Raw genomic sequence first — 20,864 nt, 5'->3', positions numbered from 1 at the left:
GCAAAATGGTACAGCCACTTTGGAAGACAGTTTGGAGGATTTTTACATAACTAAACATACTCTTAACCATACAATCCAGCAATCAAGTGCTCTGGTATTTCCCTAAATGAGATGAAAACTCATGTCCACTCAAAAACCTGTACATGGATGGTTACAGCAGCTGTCTTCATCATTGCCATAACTTGGAAGCAACCAAGGTGTCCTTTAGTAGGTGAATGGATAAATAAATTGTCGTACATCCAGACAATGGAATATTATTCAGCACTAAAATGAAATGCGCTATTAAGCCATGAAGAGATACGGAGGAAACTTAAATGCACATTACTAAGTAAAAGAAGCCAATACAGGCTACATACTATATGATTCCAACTGTATGACATTCTAGAAAAGGCAAAACAGTGGAGACAGTATAAAGATCAGAGGTTGCCAGGGGTTTGGGGGAAGAGAGGGATGAATAGGCAGAGCACAGAGGATTTTTAGGGCAGCGAAAATACTCTATATTATACTGTAATAGTGGATACATGTCATTATACATTTGTCCAGACCCACAGAATGTACAACACCGAGAGTGAACCATAATGTAAACAATGGACTTTGGGTGATTATGATGTATGTATCAATGGATGTTCATCAGCTGTAACACATGTACCACTCTGGCTGGAGCTGTTGATAATGGGGGAGGCTATACATGTGTGAGGGTAGGGATTGTATGGGAAATCTCTGTACCAACCCCTAAATTTTGCTGTGAACTTAAAACTGCTCTAAAAAAGTAAAGCCTCGGTTTTTTTTAAAATTAGGGGAAAAAAAGGGTGGTCAGGGCCTTACAGTCTTGATTCTTGGCATACCTAGCAAGATGTGTAAGTGAATAGGAAGCCCAAGGAGGACTGTCTCTCATTATAGCAATCTATTATTTGCTTCCCTTTCTTGTGAGATTATTGTCTATTGTTCCTAAGTCACATTAAGATCTGTGAGTACCTTTTCCAAAAGGACATCTTTTGCAACTGAAACAATGGATTATATAATGCTTATAAAGTTTCTATTAAAAACTTCTCTTTCCAAAAGTAGACCAGTTTGTTGTTTAACGTTCCCACTAAAGGCCTCTAAAAGGAGCACTTGCCCACTGAGCTACCCCAAAGGAAATGATGAAGTTATGACAATATCTCAATGCTGACAAATACTTCTGCCCAAAGGAGGTAATGAACGAGGTCAGATCACTCCCCTCCTCACCCCACTGAATAAATCTACAATTATCAATTTAAAAAAAGTGTTTAGGTGTGCATGTCTGAGGGGTGGGGAAGAAGGTCCAGATCTGCACAGACGTTTGAAGGGAAAAGAAATTGCATACTAGCATGAGTAATATTTAAAGGTTTTGTAATATTTTTCTGGATAGAGTACTTATCTAAATCTCTAATCCTAAAATCACCCCCTCATTGCTTATTTTTAAGAGAACCTTAATTAGACACAGCCCAAAAGAAGTTAGTAAACTGTCATAACAGTAAGCATTTAAAACACGCTTCTCCTTCAATCCCTTCCCAATTCTCTTTTTTCTATCAATTCCATGTTCCCAGGTACCTTCTGCATTCATCATGTCCTATGGTTACCTAAACCTCTTCCTTTTTTACCTCAGCTGCTCTATTCCCATCAAGACTAATACCTCATCATTATATTCCTCACTATGCCTCAGGGACATCTTATTTATCTATAACTATAATTGCTAGTAATTAAAATTATAATCCTGTCATGATATCTCAGCTGAAAGTTAGAAAATCTTCTAGAACAAAGCTTGTCAAACTTTAGGGTACATCAGAGTCATCAGGAGAGCATTTAAAAATACAGATTCCTGGGCACAATGCAGAATCCCAGAGATTCGGATTCACTAGGTCCGGGGCTGGTCTTGAGAATGCCAATTTCCATCAAGCTCCCAGACGAGGTGGGATATGGATGCCGCTGGCCCACAGACCACACTTTGAGTAGCTCTGATCTAGATCATCTTGGTAATAAACAAACCCTAAAGTGACAGTTAAAAGGAACCTCCCAGCAGCTTCCTACCTGAGCTGGAGTCCAATAAGGACAAGGACAGTGAATGCTATCAGGACTGCATGTCCCTCCTTTCTTGGTGTCTAGATGCTAAGACCCTTTAGGGACCTAGCTTACACTTGAGGAGAAGTAAGAGGGAGGAAGAAGGGGAAACCCTGAATGTGACTTAATCTTTAACACAAAATAACTAGCTCTAAACTAGAATTGACAGAGTTAACTTGAATTGGCACATTCAGATTTTCCCACATCAGCCAGATTTTCCCACATCAGCGATAGTGAGCTACTCTGAATTCAGTTATAAAGTACAGTTACATGTTTAGCTGATCTGAGTGTAGTGAATGTCGATTATTCAATCTATTACATGATATGAATGATAGTTATTTGTATATTTACCAAATATACCTAATTATGCAAAATAACAATAATGTTCATCACTAAATTACCACCAGGTTAATTATTTTCTTTCATTACAATATTAAACTCTAACTACATAGGTTCACTGTTTGTAGTTACTCAGATAGCATGATTATCTATGTGATTTGAAAGGTAGAAAAAAATATGGCTTGAAGATCACCAAATAATTTCATAGGTTATTTCTATAATTTCCTTATCCACTATTAGTTTCTTTTGAAAGAAAGGTTAATAAAATTAACTCACTAGACAGTAGTTACTAAATACAGTCTAGTAAAGAAACAGTACATAGTCAAGGGTTTGAACTGATCTAATAACAAACAGGAAGTAGTTTTTAAAACAATAGAAGCAAAAAAAAGTACACATTTTAGGTCAAGAAATAAACACAGATGTGTTCCAGCAACATTAGAAGACTTATTTCCTTATCTATACTCTAGACATCCTTAGCCTTTTGCCTCTCTATCACACTCACCCTGCAAATCTCCTAATTTGAATCAATTAAGCCCTCTGACTCCTCCACTTCTATATATGAAAGGCCAAGAACTAGTGAAAAGATGCACACTACAGTGCAAACTGGTACACAGTCTTGAACCTCAGTTGGAGCAACAGTCTGCAGGGTAATCCTTACCCATGTTCCTAGTTAATGTCCTCTTCCACTCCCCACAATGTCTCTTCAGTACTTTCTTTGGTCATGTGTTCATTCATTTATTAATATAAATAGGTAACGATCATCTATGATGTGTGAGGCACTGTGCTAAGCACTGCAGACATCACAGTGAACACATCAGTGCAGGCTCTTAAGAAGGCCAAAGCCCTAAGACTTGGAAATTGACAGAGGATGGGAGAGGATGGTGGTATGGGGAAGAGGTGAGTCAAGAATCTCAATCTCCGGGCTTCCCTGGTGGCGCAGTTGTTGGCGGTCTGCCTGCTGATGCAGGGGATGCGGGTTCGTGCCCTGGTCCGGGAAGATCGCACATGCCGCGGAGCGGCTGGTCCCGTGGGCCGTGGCCGCTGAGCCTGCGCTCCGTGGCGGGAGAGGCCACAGCAGTGAGATGCCCGCGTATCGCAAAAAAAAAATCTCAATCTCCTTCCTCACATGCCTCAGTGCACTTTCCCTTCCATTCTAGAAGATGACCTATGGTCCTTCCCTGAGAAAACTAGGGTGATAAGGCAGGAACTCTTTCAGCTTCTGGTCCTTACACCCACAAAGGTATCTACCCCGTATTTCACAGAATCAAAACCACCATCAACTGCAAGAAAGGAAAAAATGTTGCCAATTAAACTATGACACAGTGATATGATTAATTGGTGGTAAGATACATCTTGACTTAGGAGATGTTAAAATGTGAAAGAAGGTTCATCTTATAATCAGTAACATACAGTATGTCTGACCCCACACACTCCTCCTTAGGCTAGGTTAGGTCTTCAAGGGCACTCAAATGGAACTGAGGTGACTGTTATGGTACTTCGGTAGCCAGGCACCTTGGGAGGTAAAGTCTGAGTTCTGCCGGCACTTCACACACATATTGGCCTTATCCCCCCTCCCTTTATCTCCTAGGATAATGTTTTTAGAGCACTCTGACACCTTGCACTTTCTTAACTGGGGATGAGGAAGAAAAGAGGCAGTGTAGCACCGTGTATAGACTCTGCCCTTTACCAAGGAATTATCTAATCTTTCCCAGACTTATCTCTAGAATGAGGATAACAGTATCATCTTCCTTAGAGAGTTATTGTATGGATTAAAGGAGATAATGAATATAAAACATTTAGAACAGGATCTGGAACAAATTTTTGATGGAGTTGACTTTCATTTTCTTCTGTAATATCTGTGCACAGAACTGGGATCTTTTTCTTTCCCTTATATGACACATAGAATTACTGTAATATTTAATGCATTGTATCTATTGGTCCTGGGCATTGGAGAGGACACTTAAAGATCTAAGTTTTATCGTTGGTCCCAAGAATCAGGGGCACCCAGATTCACCTGTGGACTCACTAGTAGGAGGAATGAACATAGTGCGCTTCAAGTTGTGAACAAAGTGCAAGAAGCAAGATCACTAGGTGAGGCTTCTATAGACAAATGTCTCCAAATTGGAGGCAAAAGCCAAGAGAATGTAAGTTCGACGGGTGCAAGGACTTGTTTGTTGCCACTGCACCACCTACAAGAGTGTAGCTCATAGTCAGTGATCAATAAATATTTATTTTAGAAATGAATGATTTTGCAAGCTTGTTCTACCTGTCTTTCTTAATAACCCACTGGCTATTATATATATATATAAGTGTTATAGTAATAGAAGCACTGACCAGGAATAGTGTAATGTAATGTAATAATGTAATGTAGAATATGGCTTAAGCTATGTAACATTTTTTCCTAATCTAGAACTATCTTACTTGGAGTGGGAGTTTTAGAGATTTTATATTGTCAGTTCCCATTTTTACCAAAATACTATCTTGAGGTTAATGAAATTTCCCTGGAGTCTACAAGTGATACTGTTCTCTTTCCTCAACATGTTAGCTCAATACCTAAGCTGTACTGCTGCTAACAGGGTCAGGCCACACCTTGTTTCATGGGTTATTTCCTTCATTTCCCCTTTGTCTTCATTTCTGACTTAATTCCTCTCTGGTATTTTTACTCACTCTATATATTGGCTTCCTCTCTGCAGCCTAAAACTATGCTCAAGGGCCCCCCCCCCCAGCCCTCACCCCAGCTTGAAACAGGAGGGTTTAGCATCTGGCTCTAGGATGCAAGAGTACCCCGCACTTATTGTTTGTTCTTGGCCTTTGGGGCTCTGGTTGAAATAGACTGAGAGTATCCCTCTTTAACATTGTGTCACATTTTGTTAAAACTCTGTTTTACTTGTGAGCCTTTATCTTATGCCCTGCTGTATTTCGAGAGTCTATACAGTACCTACCCCAGAGAAGACACTCTCATCAAATGAATAAAAGGGACTGCAACTGTTAGTGCTTCCCTTCCTTTACTATTATTTTTTTTAAAGAAATTCATAGAAGAAAAGAGCTAAATGGCAAATAAACTATGAAAAGCTGCCCAATCTTACTAATGCTCAGGGAAATGTAAACTGAAATAATGATTACTTACCACATCATCGCCATCAGGTTGGCTAAAACTAAAAAGTCTGATAATATAAGAATTTGTATGGAAAAATAAGAATTCTCATACACTGTTTATAGGATTGTAAATTGGTATACTCTGAAGGATAATTAAGTAATAGAAAATAACAGTGTATTTAGTCTATAACTCAGCAATTCCACTTCTAAGTATATACTTTCAAATTATTCCACATGTACATAAGGAATTATGAAGAAAGGTGTTCAATAAAGCATTGTTTATAAAAGCAAAAAAATGGTGACCTAAACATCCATCAATAGGGAACTAAATTTTTTTTTGAATTTTATTTTATTTTTTTATACAGCAGGTTCTTATTAGTTATCTATTTTATACATATTAGTGTATATACGTCAATCCTAATCTCCCAATTCATCCCATCACCACCACCCACCCCCACAAGAGGGAACTAAATTAAGGCATATTATTCATACAATGGAATGCAACATAGCAACTGAAAAGAGTGAAATAAGTTTATGTATATCAATATGGAAAAATTTCCTTAAAAAGTTGATGCATAAGCAAATTACAAAGTGTTATGTACCCTACAATGCCATTTATGTAAAATTTTAAAACCAAAGACCATTTATTCATTGTTTATGTAAACAAGTATATGTAGGAGTGCATTAAAACTTTCAAAGGAAGATTGCTCACCAACTTCAAGATAATGGCTACCTCTGAAATGAGTACAAGAGGATCTCAATTGTATGTGTAACATTTCATTTAAAAAAAAAATCTGAAACAAAAAAAATTTTTTTGCACATTTTTACTTTTACAACATGAAGGGATACAGAATCACCATATCCTGAATATCTGAATTTGTCTTTCCCTCAAGGCCTTGAATAATTGAAGTTCAACGCTAAACCTGACTTGGAGGAAGTAGATAGTGGTAAAAATAAAAATGTAAATGAACAAAAAGCAAAGTCTATATTTTGGCTCATGAAAATTAAAGTCTAAGAAGTTTTAAATAAAACCTCAAAAACCTGTATCTGTCTGTGGTCTTGCTTTCATGACCATCTTCTATTATTTATAAAGTAATATCATCTAAGGTACTAGGTATTATGGCTTTTATTGTGCTGGTGCTCTTTGTGGGTAGATTTCTGGGGTTTCTTTTTATTTTCTTTTCAAATAATCAGCAATGTGTCTGTTGATACTATCTGAAGGTTATCATGTGAACTTAATACTAAAATGAAAATACCAAGTCAAGAAAAAAATCAAGAAGGCCCATAAGGTGCTATACAACCTTGCTCACCTAACAGAATTATCTAATTTTCAAACTCATGTATTCTCTTAAAGCCCACATGAAATGGAAGAACAATGAATTTTATTATGGGGTAATATTTTAACCAAAACTGGAATAAGATTTAACTTCTGAAAGGGAGGTTTCTGAAGCTTTATATACCATTGTGATATAAATAACACTTTTAAACCCATGGTTTGATAGAGCAATATAGCTAAAAGGTTGACAGAAGAAAGAAAATTGGGCAGCTTAAAAAAGAAAATGAACCAAAAAGTTTTCAGAAATAGGGAAAGACTTAAATGTAAACTGAAAACATCAATGTGAACTAATGACTTAGAAAATATTTTAGGGCTTCCCTGGTGGCGCAGTGGTTGAGAGTCCGCCTGCCGATGCAGGGCACACGGGTTCGTGCCCCAGTCCGGGAAGATTCCACATGCCGCGGAGCGGCGGGGCCCGTGAGCCATGGCCGCTGAGCCTGCACGTCCGGAGCCTGTGGTACGCAACGGGAGAGGCCACAACAGTGAGAGGCCCGCGTACCGCCAAAATATATATATATATATTTTTTTTTCTTTTTTAATGATTTTTCTTTATCCTGTCCCTAAAGGGGCCAAAACAGCCTCTGGTATCATCCTGCCTAAAAACAGTACTACCCTACACTCCCGATTTTGGTATCTAGTACTATTTCTCACAGAAATGAACCAATGCTGCCAGGACAGTAGCTGATTCCAAGTCTTGGAGCAGGGGCCCAAACCAAAATCAGTTGAAACAATATTACCAAGAAGCAAAGATGCCTTCCAAGATGTTCACGCTAGTTCTAAGAAGGGAAAAGAACCCTGGCAGGCCCACTGATGAGCCTGCCAGGGTCATGAGATTTTGAGCCTTTAGTCATCATCACCTCCAAACTAATTAAATGAAATTAGCTGAGACGAAATAAGGCATAAATCCATAAGTCCACGATGATACAAAGAGAGGCATGCAGAAGATTCTAATAATGTTTACAGAAAATGCATTCTACTGATCTACCCACTCAAGTTTTAATCAACAACGAAGAATATAATTAGATGTTTTTCTTTTCGTGTGTAAAACTAATAATATCAGCCAATTGTGATTGACATCTATTTTACTAAAAGAAGTCAAAATCTCTAGGTGCCTCTTGCAAAGCATAAAATTTACATATGGAACATGTAATTGTCATTTGCTGTTTTAATTTTGCTATCAAGGACACTATGTATCAAGGCTACAACCCATCTTAAATGTGGTAATGGGATTATGACTGTATCTCACCATGACCAGTTGTTTCTGTCCCAAGCAGGTTATAAGAGGACATGCAATCTAAAATTGAAACAAATATATTTTATAAAACCTTACTTTCAAAAAAAATGTTTACTTATTTAAAAAGTTTGTTTCTAGGTGTTTATTTAGAAAGATGTGTTAGATCTTTCTGTATCTTATTCCTTTCAAAACAGAAAAAGAAACAAATTGTTTTCATTTCTTTGCTTTTGTTTATTTTTCTAAAGTAGAGCTAAGGGGGAAACAGTTTCTCTCCCTCTATTTTTAAATTTTTATCTTATTCTGGATTATAGTTGATTAACAATGTTGTGTTAGTTTCAGGTGTACAGCAGAGTGATTCAGTTATACATATACATGTATCTATTCTTTTTCAAATTCTTTTCCCATTTAGGTTATTACAGAGTATTGAGCAGAGTTCCCTGTGCTATACAGTAGGCCCTTGTTGGTTACCTATTTTAAATATAGCAGTGTGTACATGTCAGTCCCAAACTCCCAATCCATCCCTCCCCCCACCCTTCCCCCCTGGTAACCATAAATTTGTTCTCTAAGTCTGTGAGTCTGTTTCTGTTTTGTAAATAAGTTCATTCATATAATTATTTTTTAGATTCCACATGTAACCGATATCATATGATATTTGTCTTTCTCTTTCTGACTTACTTTGCTTAGTATGATAATCTCCAGGTCCATCCATGTTACTGCAAATGGTATCATTCTTTTTAATGGCTGAGCAATATCCCATTGTATATATGTACCACCTCTTCTTTTTCCATTCAACTCTCCCTCTGCTTTCAATGCCATTCATTGTCCATTACTGTCTAGTCCATTATTAGGGCTCTAGTACATCTACTCTCGTACTCTTGCTAACAAAGGCACCCAGGATCAAGCAAGAGAAGGGGATGTCTTACTTGACATCAACCTTAAAGTTTTGATATGTCTAGTTGTTTTTAGCGGTATGTGACTACTATTCATAGATTTCACAAATCCCTCTTGAACCCACATAAAAAAATTTATGTCTACACCATTACTTGAAATTAATTAAGTCCCATAATTATCTTCTTTTCACTTGTCCTAAACTTATCCTAATCTTATCAAAGGTTGCCTGTCTTTCTAGAATACTAGAATTTCTTGAGCAAGCCTGTGCTCAGCTTAACCAGGGTCTTTTAAGATTAAGGGCCATTGATCCTTTTGGCCTAAACTCCTTCATCAGGGCTGCCATCTCTTCCCTCAGTCTAGCAGATCTTCTCTGGTTAGTCTTTAGTTCCACTATGTGTGGAACTAAGTTCCACTATGTGTGGAACACTAAGGTGTGATTGCCAAAACTGCACATAGGACTCCTGGTGAGGAAACACCACAGATCTACATAAGGTAAGATAACCATCGGTTTGTCTTCAGTAACTCTCAATGATGCGCAATGTTATGGTTGGATTTTTATCATTATCAGAGTCCTAAGATGCTGTTCTCTATACCCATAATAATTAACAAGTGTCTTTTCTGAGTTACAGTTCTAAATTATTTAGAACTATTTTAGATTCCTTTTAAACATTTCATTGCCCGGACTTCCCTGGTGGTGCAGTGGTTAAGAATCTGCCTGCCAATGCAGGGGACATGGGTTCGAGCCCTGGTCCAGGAAGATTCCACATGCCATGGAGCAACTAAGCCCATGCGCCACGACTACTGAGCCTATGCTCTAGAGCCTGTGAGCCACAACTATTGAGCCCGCGTGCCACAACTACTGAAGCCCATGCACCTAGAGCCCGTGCTCCACAACAAGAGAAGCCACCGCAATAAGAAGCCCACGCACCGCAATGAAGAGCAGCCCCCCCTCACCACAACTAGAGAAAGCCTGCGTCCAGCAACGAAGACCAAACGCAGCCAAAAATAAATAAATAAAAATTAAAACAAACAAACAAAAACCATTTCATTGCCTATTTTAAAACCAGTCTACAACTTTTCCTGTTGTTCAGGAACACAAATTTTTAAGACCTTCTTGTTATCTAGATCTAGCATTTGTGGCTCTTCTCTCTCTGAAAGATTTTTCATAAGTTATTTCTCCAGTTCTATATAAAGAATGCTAAGTAATTCCAGTCCTAGCATTGATCTCAAAGACCTCATCAACCATTTACACTTCTTTATCTATGAAATCACCCTTAAATCCCTACACTTTGTTTCCTCTTTCCAGATCCCCTCTCCTTCTTCTGATTCTATAGTTATTTAGAGATCACTCATTAATTCAAGAAATAGTTACTGGCATCTACTCAGTGGGAGGCACAATAATAGGTGTTAGGAATACGATGACGAAAACATAGGGTCCCTGCCTTAAAGAATTTCAGGCTATGCTACATTCACTGGTGCACCTTTATTTACTTGCCTATTTTACTCCTTAGAAACACTAGTCAGGCACAATTCCTTTTTTCATAAATCATTTGTTTTTCCCCTAAAAGAACATTATTTATGTTCTTGATTGTAGAATTCAATGAATTACCCATGCAAGGATGAAACTGAGTCACTTGTACATTCTCAAATCTTTTTAGGTCTGCACTGCCCAATTCAGTAGCCATTAGTCCCATGTGGCTAATTTTAAATTAGTTACAATGAAATGAGATTAAAAATTCAGTTCCTCAGTTTCACTAGCTACATTTCAAGTGCTTAATAGCCACATGTGGCTACTGGCTACCATATTGGGCAGCACAGATTTAGACCATTTCCATCATCACAGAAAGTTTTATTAGACAGTACTTTTTGGACAGTCCTTATGCAAGGGGTCACACAGTGGCCACATATAAAAACAGGTTACACATTTTGGCAAACAATCACTGTCTTCCTCAATACTCATGTGATGCCACCTAGCACTAGAGTAAGTTACATTCTTTTTGTCATTGAGGTCTAAACTAAAATACTGACCTCTATGGAATAGGGTTTTAATTGTAACATAAGACAAAAGAATCACTCCTTTTTATGCCTTCTTAGTAACAGAATATATGACTGGGAATGTATAATGAGAGTACCTAAGTAATAGCAATAATGCAATAAATAATCAGTTCAACATGGGAAACATCTTAAAGAATCTTACCCTCCTTCACTTTCCGCTTCCTCTGAACTATTACTTGTTGCTGAACTTTGAACTGTGACAAGCCTTCTTTTTCTAGCTCTGTGCTGAGGACTTATCTTGTGAACAGTTATCTTCCCTCCAAGTTCGCCTTGGATATATTCCTCCAGCTTTGGAATGGCTTCTTTAAGAACTCTGATTTCCTCTTTGAGTTCTTCCATATTTGTCAGTAATTCATTTAACTTCTCCAATATCTGAAGTTGCCTTCCTTGAAAGATCGCTGTTGTTCCTTGGCCATTAGGCATTTCATCTTGCAAAGGCATCACATCAAGTGAATTACCCAGAGAAAGAAATTTAGGTAAATCCATTGCTGTCCTTGGTTTACGAACCTTGTGGTACCACAGAAGCAGCAAGCTGATTCCAGTAGTTCCCACCATGATGCCAAGTATCATTTCTTTGTTTGTGGAACGAGGCATTTCCTGGTTTTTGTTTCTAAAATTAAAAGTATAAATGTAAATGAACATTGTTTCTGTCTTTCCCAAGACAAAAATATTAGGGCTTTTTCAATCAACAAAAACCAAGTCTACCTCATCACAAAAAAATTTAATAACACTTGATAAATCACAAACTAAAATAAACTATGAGTAACTGCCTCTATAATGTATGTGGCTGAATAGAAATACTACCTGTATGGATATTACTGACAACCAGTGTAAAGTATCAACTGTAATTCAGAATTTGTATTCTACTTCTGATCTGAAATTTACTCTTTACTATATATTTTTAAAGGGTATGATAGAGGTAAAAGCATCATTATAAATTTCTGAAAAAACTATTTAAGAATTCAAATTATGCTTAACTGTGTCTGAACCTTTTATTTGTATAAAATTAACTAGTGTGCTAATGTCTGGGTTTTATCTAATCTTTAAGGAAAGTCCAAGAAAAAGCTCTTCCTTGGCATCTAGTTAACATTTTGTACTCCAATTTAGAGTGATAAACATTTTAAAATGGGCTTTGAGATATAAAATATACAAAGAGTTGTGGCAAGTTTGTAACCACCTCATCTCTTTTATTCAACATGGAAAGCAGAGATGCTAATGTATGTGCAGGCTTTACCTCCTTTCTTCTGACCTGGAATTCTTCTGCTTCTTACATTTCTATTTCTATCTGAGGTCTTAATGTTTTTATTTTCTTTCAAATGTTCACTTATTTTTAAAGTAACAAAAAAGTAATTTCTTTGACTCCTTTCTCCTTCTGAACTTTCACAATTTTGCATCAAAGACCCAAGCTTTGGGCTACACGGGCCTAAGCTTCCATATAAACTTATAAACTTCCATATAAACATAAACTTGTTGCATATAAACTTAGCTACTTTGACAAAATGTACCATAATCTTTCTTTACTTCATCCACTCTTCACTAGTTTTATTGCTTATCACTGTTCTTAAAGAAGGCCACTAAAGGAAAACAATAATATAAATCCCCCTTTCCTTCTGAGACTTTAAAATGGCAATGAGTATATAAATACAAGGATAAACATTTGTAGTGAGAGTAAAATATAATAAGGCTTTTATACAGACTTTGAAGTTTCCAAAATTGTTTTCCCATCAATTTCCCCTATTTTATAAACAGGTAAACACCTGTATTAAATTTTGTTTGCAACTTGGGAGAAATGATACAAATAATGGTAAACTGTCTGTTACAAAATTAAATTTGCAAATATTTCGGTTTGTTTTTCCTGACACTTTCTCAAGGAGCAAATTATTATAGCACTGCCACCCTTAATCCCTGATAAAAGGGAAACAAAGAGGAAAGTACTATGATCTCCCCAGGTTTCCAGTTGGAGGCAATTTCTGGACTATGGCACAGGGAAGGGAAAACCAAACAGAGCCTGGTAATCTCACTGAGTTGAAAAGAGATCAGAGTTCAGAGAAACTGAAGCACCCAGAATTTGTGCCCACTTAGTACTGAAGATGAGGGAGTTATGCAGAGAAAGAATTCCAGAAATACGCATAGGGCTATTCTTGAGTCTTTTTTTTTTAATTTTTAAAAATTTTTATTTATTTATTTCGGCTGTGCCAGGTCTTAGTTGCAGCACGTGGGATCTTGGTTGTGGCATGCAGGATCTTTAGTTGTGGCATGTAGGATCATTAGTTGTGGCATGTGGTGTCCTTTTAGTTGCAGCCTATGGAATCTTTAGTTGTGACATGCAAACTCTTAGTTGTGGCATGCATGTGGGATCTAGTTCCCTGACCAGGGATTGAACCTGGGCCCCCTGCATTGGGAATGCGGAGTCTTAGCCACTGGACCACCAGGGAAGTCCGTCTCCTTGCACCTTTAATTGAATACCAATCTGCACATGCATAGAGTGAAACCCCACTGAGCCAGGCAAAAAACAATTTCAAGGGAAAGAACAATTACCAGGAAGCTGTACGCTGAACTATTCCTAAAGATTACACAGAACTGGTAAGTGTTCAAGTGTTTACCATCCAGAGTGTAGAGTGTGTATGAGTTACTTGAGACTTTCAGTAGAGGCTTCAGAAGGGTAATGGCTTGCTAATGCAGCTAAATTAACACTAGAGTTAAGGCTATTTAGACCTGCTCTAAAATAGATTAAAAATGAGCCTTCAGGGCTTCCCTGGTGGCGCAGTGGTTGAGAGTCCGCCTGCCGATGCAGGGGACACAAGTCCGGGAAGATCCCACATGCCGAGGAGTGGCTGGGCTCGTGAGCCATGGCCGCGGAGCCTGCGCATCCGGAGCCTGTGCTCCGCAATGGGAGAGGCCACAACAGGGAGAGGCCTGCGTACCGCAAAAAAAAAAGAGCCTTCAAAGGATCAAACTGATTCACAAGTAATTTAACTGCCTTCAGTAGAAAGTCCAACACTCTTTACAGGAATAGAAAAAATCCAGAACTCAACAACATAAAATCACAATGTTGACCATCTAATCAAAAATTATTAGACATGTAAAAATGCAGGAAAATGACAGAGGTGATATAATTAGCAGATAAGGGTTTTAAAACAACTATTACAGATATTATGTTCATTATTTAATATAAATATTTAAAATATGCTAAAGGAAAACATAAATATGACGAGGAAAATTATAGAAGGCATTAAGCAGAACCATATAGAACCTCTAAAGATAAAAAATAAAATAACTGAAATAAAATTTTACTAAATGAGATTAATAGCAGAGAAACACTACAGGCAAAAAAATATATCAGCAAACCCAAAGACATAACAATAGACACCATCTGCTATAGACTAAATATTTGTGTCCCCCCAAATTCATATGTTGAAATCATAATCCCCAAGGTGATAGTATTGGATGGAGTCCCTTTAGGAGGCAGAGCCCTCATAAATAGGATTAGGGCCCTTATAAAGAGACCCCAGAGAGATCCCTTGTTTCTTCCACAACATAAAGTTACAGCAAGAAGGTACCAGCTATGAACCAGGCCCCCACAAAACAGTGAATCTGCCAGTGCCTTGATCTTGGATTTCTTAGCCTCCAGAATGATGAGAAATAAATTTCTGTTTTATATAAGCCACCCAGTCTACAGGATTTTGTTATAGCAGTCCAAATGGACTAAGACAGCATCCAAAATGAAGCACACAGATTTTAAAAAAAGACTAAAAAACAAACAAACAGAAAACCAAGTAGAGCCTATAGGGTAATATCAAGCAGTCTAAAACATATATAATTAAAGGGAAGAAAAGGAGGGGTAACAAAAAAATTTGAAGGAAAAATGGCCAAAAAAATTCCAAGTTGGACAAAATCTATAAACCCAGAGATCCAAGAAGGTCAACATAATCCAAGAAGAATAAATTAAGAAAACCAAACCATGGCAAAACATTATTAAAATGCCGAAAACCAGTGATAAAGAAATGTGAAAAGCAGCCAGTGATGGGAAAAAAAGACATATTATGTACAGAGAAAAAAAGATAAGATTACAGCAGACACTGTCTCCAAGGCATCACCTCAGAAACTATTCAAGCAAGAAAACAACAGAGTGACCTCTTTTAAGTGCCGAAAGAAACTGTCAACTTGCATTTCTACACACCCAGTAAAATACTTTTCAAAAATGAGGGTAAAATAATGAATTTTTTAAACAAAGAAAAGTTGAGAGAATCCATTACCAGCAGCCTTTCACTACAAGAAATGCTAACAGAGGTTCTTCAGGCAGAAGGAAAATAATAACACATAGAAACTTGGATCTATACAAAGTATGAAGAGCACCAGTAGTGGCAAACATGTGGCAAAATATAAGTCATTTTTCTCATTTTAAGATTTATTCATAAAATATTTGCTTATTACAGCAAAAATGACAATAACATATCATGAGGTTTTTATCATATGTAGAAGTAAGAAAGTAGGACAACAATAGCCCAAAGGCTGGGAAGGGATAGAGAACATACTGTTGTAAGGGTCCTAAGTTTATAAAGCAGTGTTATAATAAAGAGCCACAGTTGTCACAGCAAAGGAAACCATAAAAAAGACGAAAAGACAACCTCCAGAATGGGAGAAAATATTTGCAAACGAAGCCACTGACAAAGGATTAAGCTCCAAAATATACAAACAGCTCATACAGCTCAATATTAAAAAAACAAACAACCCAATCCAAAAATGGGCAGAAGACCTAAGCAGACATTTCTCCAAAGAAGACATACAGATGGCCAACAGGCACATGAAAAGCTGCTCAACATCATTAATCATTAGAGAAATGCAAATCGAAACCACAATGAGGTATCACCTCACACCCGTCAGAATGGTCATCATCAAAAAATCTACAAACAATAAATGCTGGAGAGGGTATGGAGAAAAGGGAACCCTCCTACACTGTTGGTGGGAATGTAAATTGATACAGCCACTATGGAGTATAGTATGGAGGTTCCTTAAATAGCTAAAAATAGAACTACCATATTGAAATATGACTTCAGAACTGAGAAAATCAACTGGGAAAAAAACTAAAATCAATGGAGCAGGTATTTGTTTTAAATAATCACAATTAGAGAATAATAGCTCAAGCTATGTTTGAGTTTTATATCAGTATAAAATGAATGTGCTTCTAAGCCAATAATTTGCAAAATGCCACTCATTAAAAATCAGAACACCTGCTTGCCTGCAGTATAATTTCAAAGGTTATATTACATCATTTACATAACTTTAATACATTTAATTATCACATTAGTAGTAGACACTTGCACTTTAGTATAAAAACACAGTAATTTAAAAATATATTGACTAGGGAATTCCCTAGTGGTCCAGTAGTTAGGACTCAGTGCTTTCACTGTTGGAGCCCTAGTCAATCCCTGGTCAGGGAAGTAAGATCCCATGGCATAAAGAAAGAAAGAAAGAAGGAGAGAGAGAGGGAGGGAGAGAGAGAAGGAAGGAAGGAAGATTGATTCTTGATTTAAAAAAATATATATATATAGAGAGAGAGACTAGATAATCAGATACTAAGTATTATTCCTGTCACATTTCAATTTGTAAGGTGCTAATAATAATGTAAAATAATAGACATTATTTTATTATAAATTATTGGCATCTAAAATTAATGGGTAATACATAATTAAAGGTTGTTTGCAGAGATGAGAATTAAGAATTTTGGTGAAATAGTAAATCATCAAAATGTTGACTCTACTGAAATTTCTGCATTAAAATTCCTTTGTAGAACCCATCATAAAACATTAACTTCAGAAAACATTTAATTTTCATGTTCTAGTTTTAATTAAAATTAATGTTTAGAAATGGAAATTATGCTTTACCAAGTTACTTACAATGCTTTCAGCAATATTTAGCATATATATTCACTTAATTCATCAGCAGATTCGTAGGAGGAAATACATAAAATATAGAACTCTGATAAACTCGGAAGATGGATGAATATTTTTGCAAGGGTAAAGGCACAATATGGGCTATAAACGACCCTGAGTTTTAAGTTTCCCAAGGGAATTGCTCTGAGACCTTGAATTAGCGATTAGACTCTCCACAGCGACCTGGATAACTTGATACTTTCTAAGTGAATTCTAATACTCATATTTCTTTCGGTTTTCATTTTTTTTCCTATTTTATAATTTCTTTTTCATTTAGGACTCCCTGATGTTTGGCTTATTTGCAAATGTTTGTCCCACTGAAAATCTAGCCTTCATTTTGTGTAAAACAGGTGGAGAATCTGATCAAAACAAAGCAAAACAAAACAAAAACGTTTGCTGAAGTTTCAAAGGTAAGAAAGACCCAGGGAGCCCAGGTGAGAAGCGAGCATGTGTCTCCGGCAGAAACTCATCGGCGTTTGCAGGGACCCGACAGGCCGAGGCAGTACGCTGCCCGCTCCTCACGCACCCCACGCCGGGCGCCCGCGCGTAAATACTGGCGACCTCCGGGGTTGAAACTTCCCAGGCACCGGCTGGGCGAGGGTTGCGCCAGGGTAAACTGCTGCAAGCCCGCTCTACCGCCCTGAGGAGGATGCCCCCCAGGCTTGCGGACGCCTAGAGGACGCCCGCACGGCCCGGAAGTGCGGTGGCCGCCGCCGGAAGTGCCGCCTCGATCCTCGGCCGCATCCCACCCCGGACAGCCGAGATGCCCACTGCCCACCTGCGCAGCGCGAGTTCTCGCCGCGCCGGCCTCTCTGCTGTCGGACACCGGGGACCTGCGACGGGGTGGCTGGAAGCGAAGCGGCGGGCGGACAGTAGTCCCGGAGCCAGCGGGTCCAGAGGTCCGGCGCCGCGGCCGCCTCGTCCTGACCCAAATAGCCGAGGCGCCGGGGGAGGAGCCCGCGCCGCTCGCCCCGCGGTTCCCGCCTCTTCTCGCCGGGCGGTCAACTCACCGGGGCGGGCTCCCCGAGCACCTTTTACAAACGGAGACAAGTGCGCTCCGCCGGGCGCCTCGGCCCGTACCGGACTTTGCTGCCCGGGTGCCGACTTCCTCAGAGCTCGTCTCCCCGCCTCGACCACCGCGCCCTGGCTCAGGGCCAGCGCGCCCGGTCCGGCGGGAGGCTCGGCGCGCGCTTCCTGCCTCCAGCGCGCTTTCTCCCGTCACTGCCGCTCCCGAAACCCACCCTCCCTTCGGTTCTTTCCCGCCCCAAACCCACCCCCCTGCCCTAGTTTCACCCTTCTTCTGTGCCCCTTTCTATACACAACCTTGAACCCTCCGTACGAAAGAGTCAAACGTGTACGTCTTGCATCAATTACTAATCAAGTTATCGTAAGTTCACTTTAACTCACTTTCTCTTTTAGTGAGCTAAATCCCCAGCCTCTCCGTCCTCCCCTCAACCCCACCACCATTCAGAGTTGCCTTTAGGCGAAAACCACTATCTTCTCAGATGCCCGACATTCGAGATTTTACCCAGCTTCGCTTTCTGTGGTTTGTATAATGAAAATAAAATTCTGCCAAATGAACTCTTAAAAACTGCACATTCACTCCCTTCTGTATTGTCCTCACTTTGAGCTTTAAATTTAGGCTTGCAGTAAACGGTCTTGAGTACTAAATTCCCTACCAATGTGCTGAATGGAATTAAAAACGGATGCATTCCTATTTATCAAAAAACAAAACAAGCAAAAGAACTCCTCTAAAGAATCAGAAGGCTAATTTCACAATCCATACAAAACTATTTACTAATGGAGATTCTACAGGATCTTGAAGACCATAAAACGTTTTCTGAGCTTTAAGCAAGCTGCATTGAAGAATAAGTAAGTCTAGCCACATCATTTTATTAAAACTAAGTTATATTTTGGAAGGCAGCAGACTAATACTTAGCCTCTAAGATTTGAAACTATAAAGCACTCCTAAGAACCACTTTCATTCACACTTTGTTATGGTTTACAAAGATATTACAATATAATGCTAATGTTTGCTTTATTTAAAAAATACAACATAATATAAACCTGTCTAGCAGGGTGATCTCTTTTAATGAGATTTCTTTCCAAAAGAAACTTTACTGTCTCTTCAATAACACTTAAAAGAAGCTTGAAGCACCTTGAGATTTAAGCTTGTCCAGAAGGAGTCCACTGAGTTGTTCACGGCTGCATCCTCAGCACACAGCACGGAAGAGGTCTGCAATAAAAATGTGGAGTGTGGGCTGAGAACAGGGCTTTACCAACCCTCTGCTCCAAAAGAAAGATGTCAGCTGGTACAGACGTGTTCTTCAAGTTCAGGGAGTGGGGTAAAATAGCTGGACTCTTTCAGTATGCCTATGTAACTAACACCTGTTCCGCTTGATTCTGTTTCTTGATCAGTAAAAATTATCTGTGAGGTAGAAACTCACAGAGCGGTGGCCATTGATCTTTGGTAAAGTTAAAACTAAAAAGTAAAGAGACAAGCTATATTTGCCAGGCGCTGTTGTAGGGATGACATAAAAAAGAAGGAATTATTCTACCTATCTCTACTAGGAATGTGGTCTCAAAGGAACGTCTGAAGGGGAAAAAAAAATCACTAGGAATCTCAGAGATGCTGTTTTTCATGGACTGAATGTTTGTGTTCCTCCAAAATTCATTATATTTAAGCCCTAATCCCCAACATAATGGTATTTGGAGGTGAGACCTTTGGGAAATAATTAGGTTACGGCTGGAGCCCTCTAGAATGGGACGAATGCCCTTATAAGAAGAGACCAGAGCTCTTTCTTTTTCTACCATGTGAGGATACAATGAGAAGCCATCTGTCTGCAACCCAGAAGAGGACCCTCACCAGAATCCAACCCTTCTGGCACTATGATCTCTGATTTCCTGCCTCCAGAACCATGAGAAATAAATGTTTGCTATTTAAGCCAGCCATTCTATGGTAATTTTTTATAGCAGCCCTAATGAAGACACTTGTATTCATCACAACTAGCACAGCATTACAGTCAGCTGACACCTCTGGTGTACAGGCACTTCACAATTTGTCCCCACCTACTTTTCCAGCTTTTCTCTACCATTTTCACCAGACATCAATCCTTCACTTCACCTATAGGCAAACTACCTTATTTTCTTTCCATAAATCACACGTTTCCCCAGTCTCTGTGTTTAGACTGCTCTCTGTGTCTGGAATACCCTACTCTTTGCCATGTGTCAAAAAACAGTTCATCCAGTTTAATCTGCATCCCTTGAGCAGCTACTCTACACATTCTCCTTCTCTCCCAAAGAAGAATTCCTCCAGGCCCCGCCAAAACTCTGCAGAAGGATAAGGAGTTTCCATGAGTAGAAACCCCCTCCCTGCTGGTTTTCTGCACCCCGCTCTCATGTACACTATTATTACCGCTTGGTCAGTGACTGTTGTGCCCTTGAGCTGAACATCTTGAAGGCAAGGATGTATTTATCTTTGTACCCCCAGTGCCTGGCACAGTGCACATACTCTATATAATAAATAGTTGAAAAAAATTCTTTGAAAGTATATGTACACTCGAGGAAAGCATTAAGAAATCTGCCGTCCTTTATATGGTAGGAACATGAGAAGTGTATGTCAAGTGTATGTTGGAGAGGGGGGTTTGTTTTATTTTTATTTCTTGGCTTTTATCTAAGTGGTTTATATCCAGGAAGAAATTGAATGACAAAGCTGGTGGAGGAAGGAGCCATCCAAGCATAATTGAGGCTCCAAATTGCCCAAGTTAGGTCTGGGAGGGAGAACCAGCAGCCACAGCAAAAAGACTGATTAACTCTTATACTCAGTTCCTGCTTCATTCTTTATATGAATTATCTTATTCCATCTTCCTAACAGTCTACTGAGGTAAATTACATTACAGGT

The 20,864-nt window shown here is 38.7% G+C and overlaps 1 protein-coding gene across 2 annotated transcripts in view; it reads right to left on the bottom strand.

The window, feature by feature from the left end:
* RMDN2 (regulator of microtubule dynamics 2) overlaps positions 1-18,135 on the bottom strand; it is a 68,760-nt gene extending 50,625 nt beyond the window's left edge. The window contains exons 1-2 of one of the 2 annotated variants that reach the window (XM_082851943.1): positions 17,742-18,135; positions 11,173-11,640 (exon numbers count right to left, since the gene is read on the bottom strand). In XM_082851943.1, coding sequence (XP_082708069.1) covers positions 11,173-11,624 — 452 coding nt within the window. In that variant the 5' untranslated portion in view covers positions 11,625-11,640; positions 17,742-18,135. The remainder of the gene's footprint in view (positions 1-11,172; positions 11,641-17,741) is intronic. The other variant, XM_082851942.1, reaches the window with a different exon arrangement.
* Positions 18,136-20,864: the final 2,729 nt, after the last annotated feature.

Source organism: Leucopleurus acutus (assembly GCF_964270905.1).
Source record: "Leucopleurus acutus genome assembly, chromosome: 12".
Taxonomy (NCBI): domain Eukaryota; kingdom Metazoa; phylum Chordata; class Mammalia; order Artiodactyla; family Delphinidae; genus Leucopleurus; species Leucopleurus acutus.
Note: the sequence above shows the minus strand (reverse complement) of the source record. Positions and strands in the feature narration are given on the sequence as shown.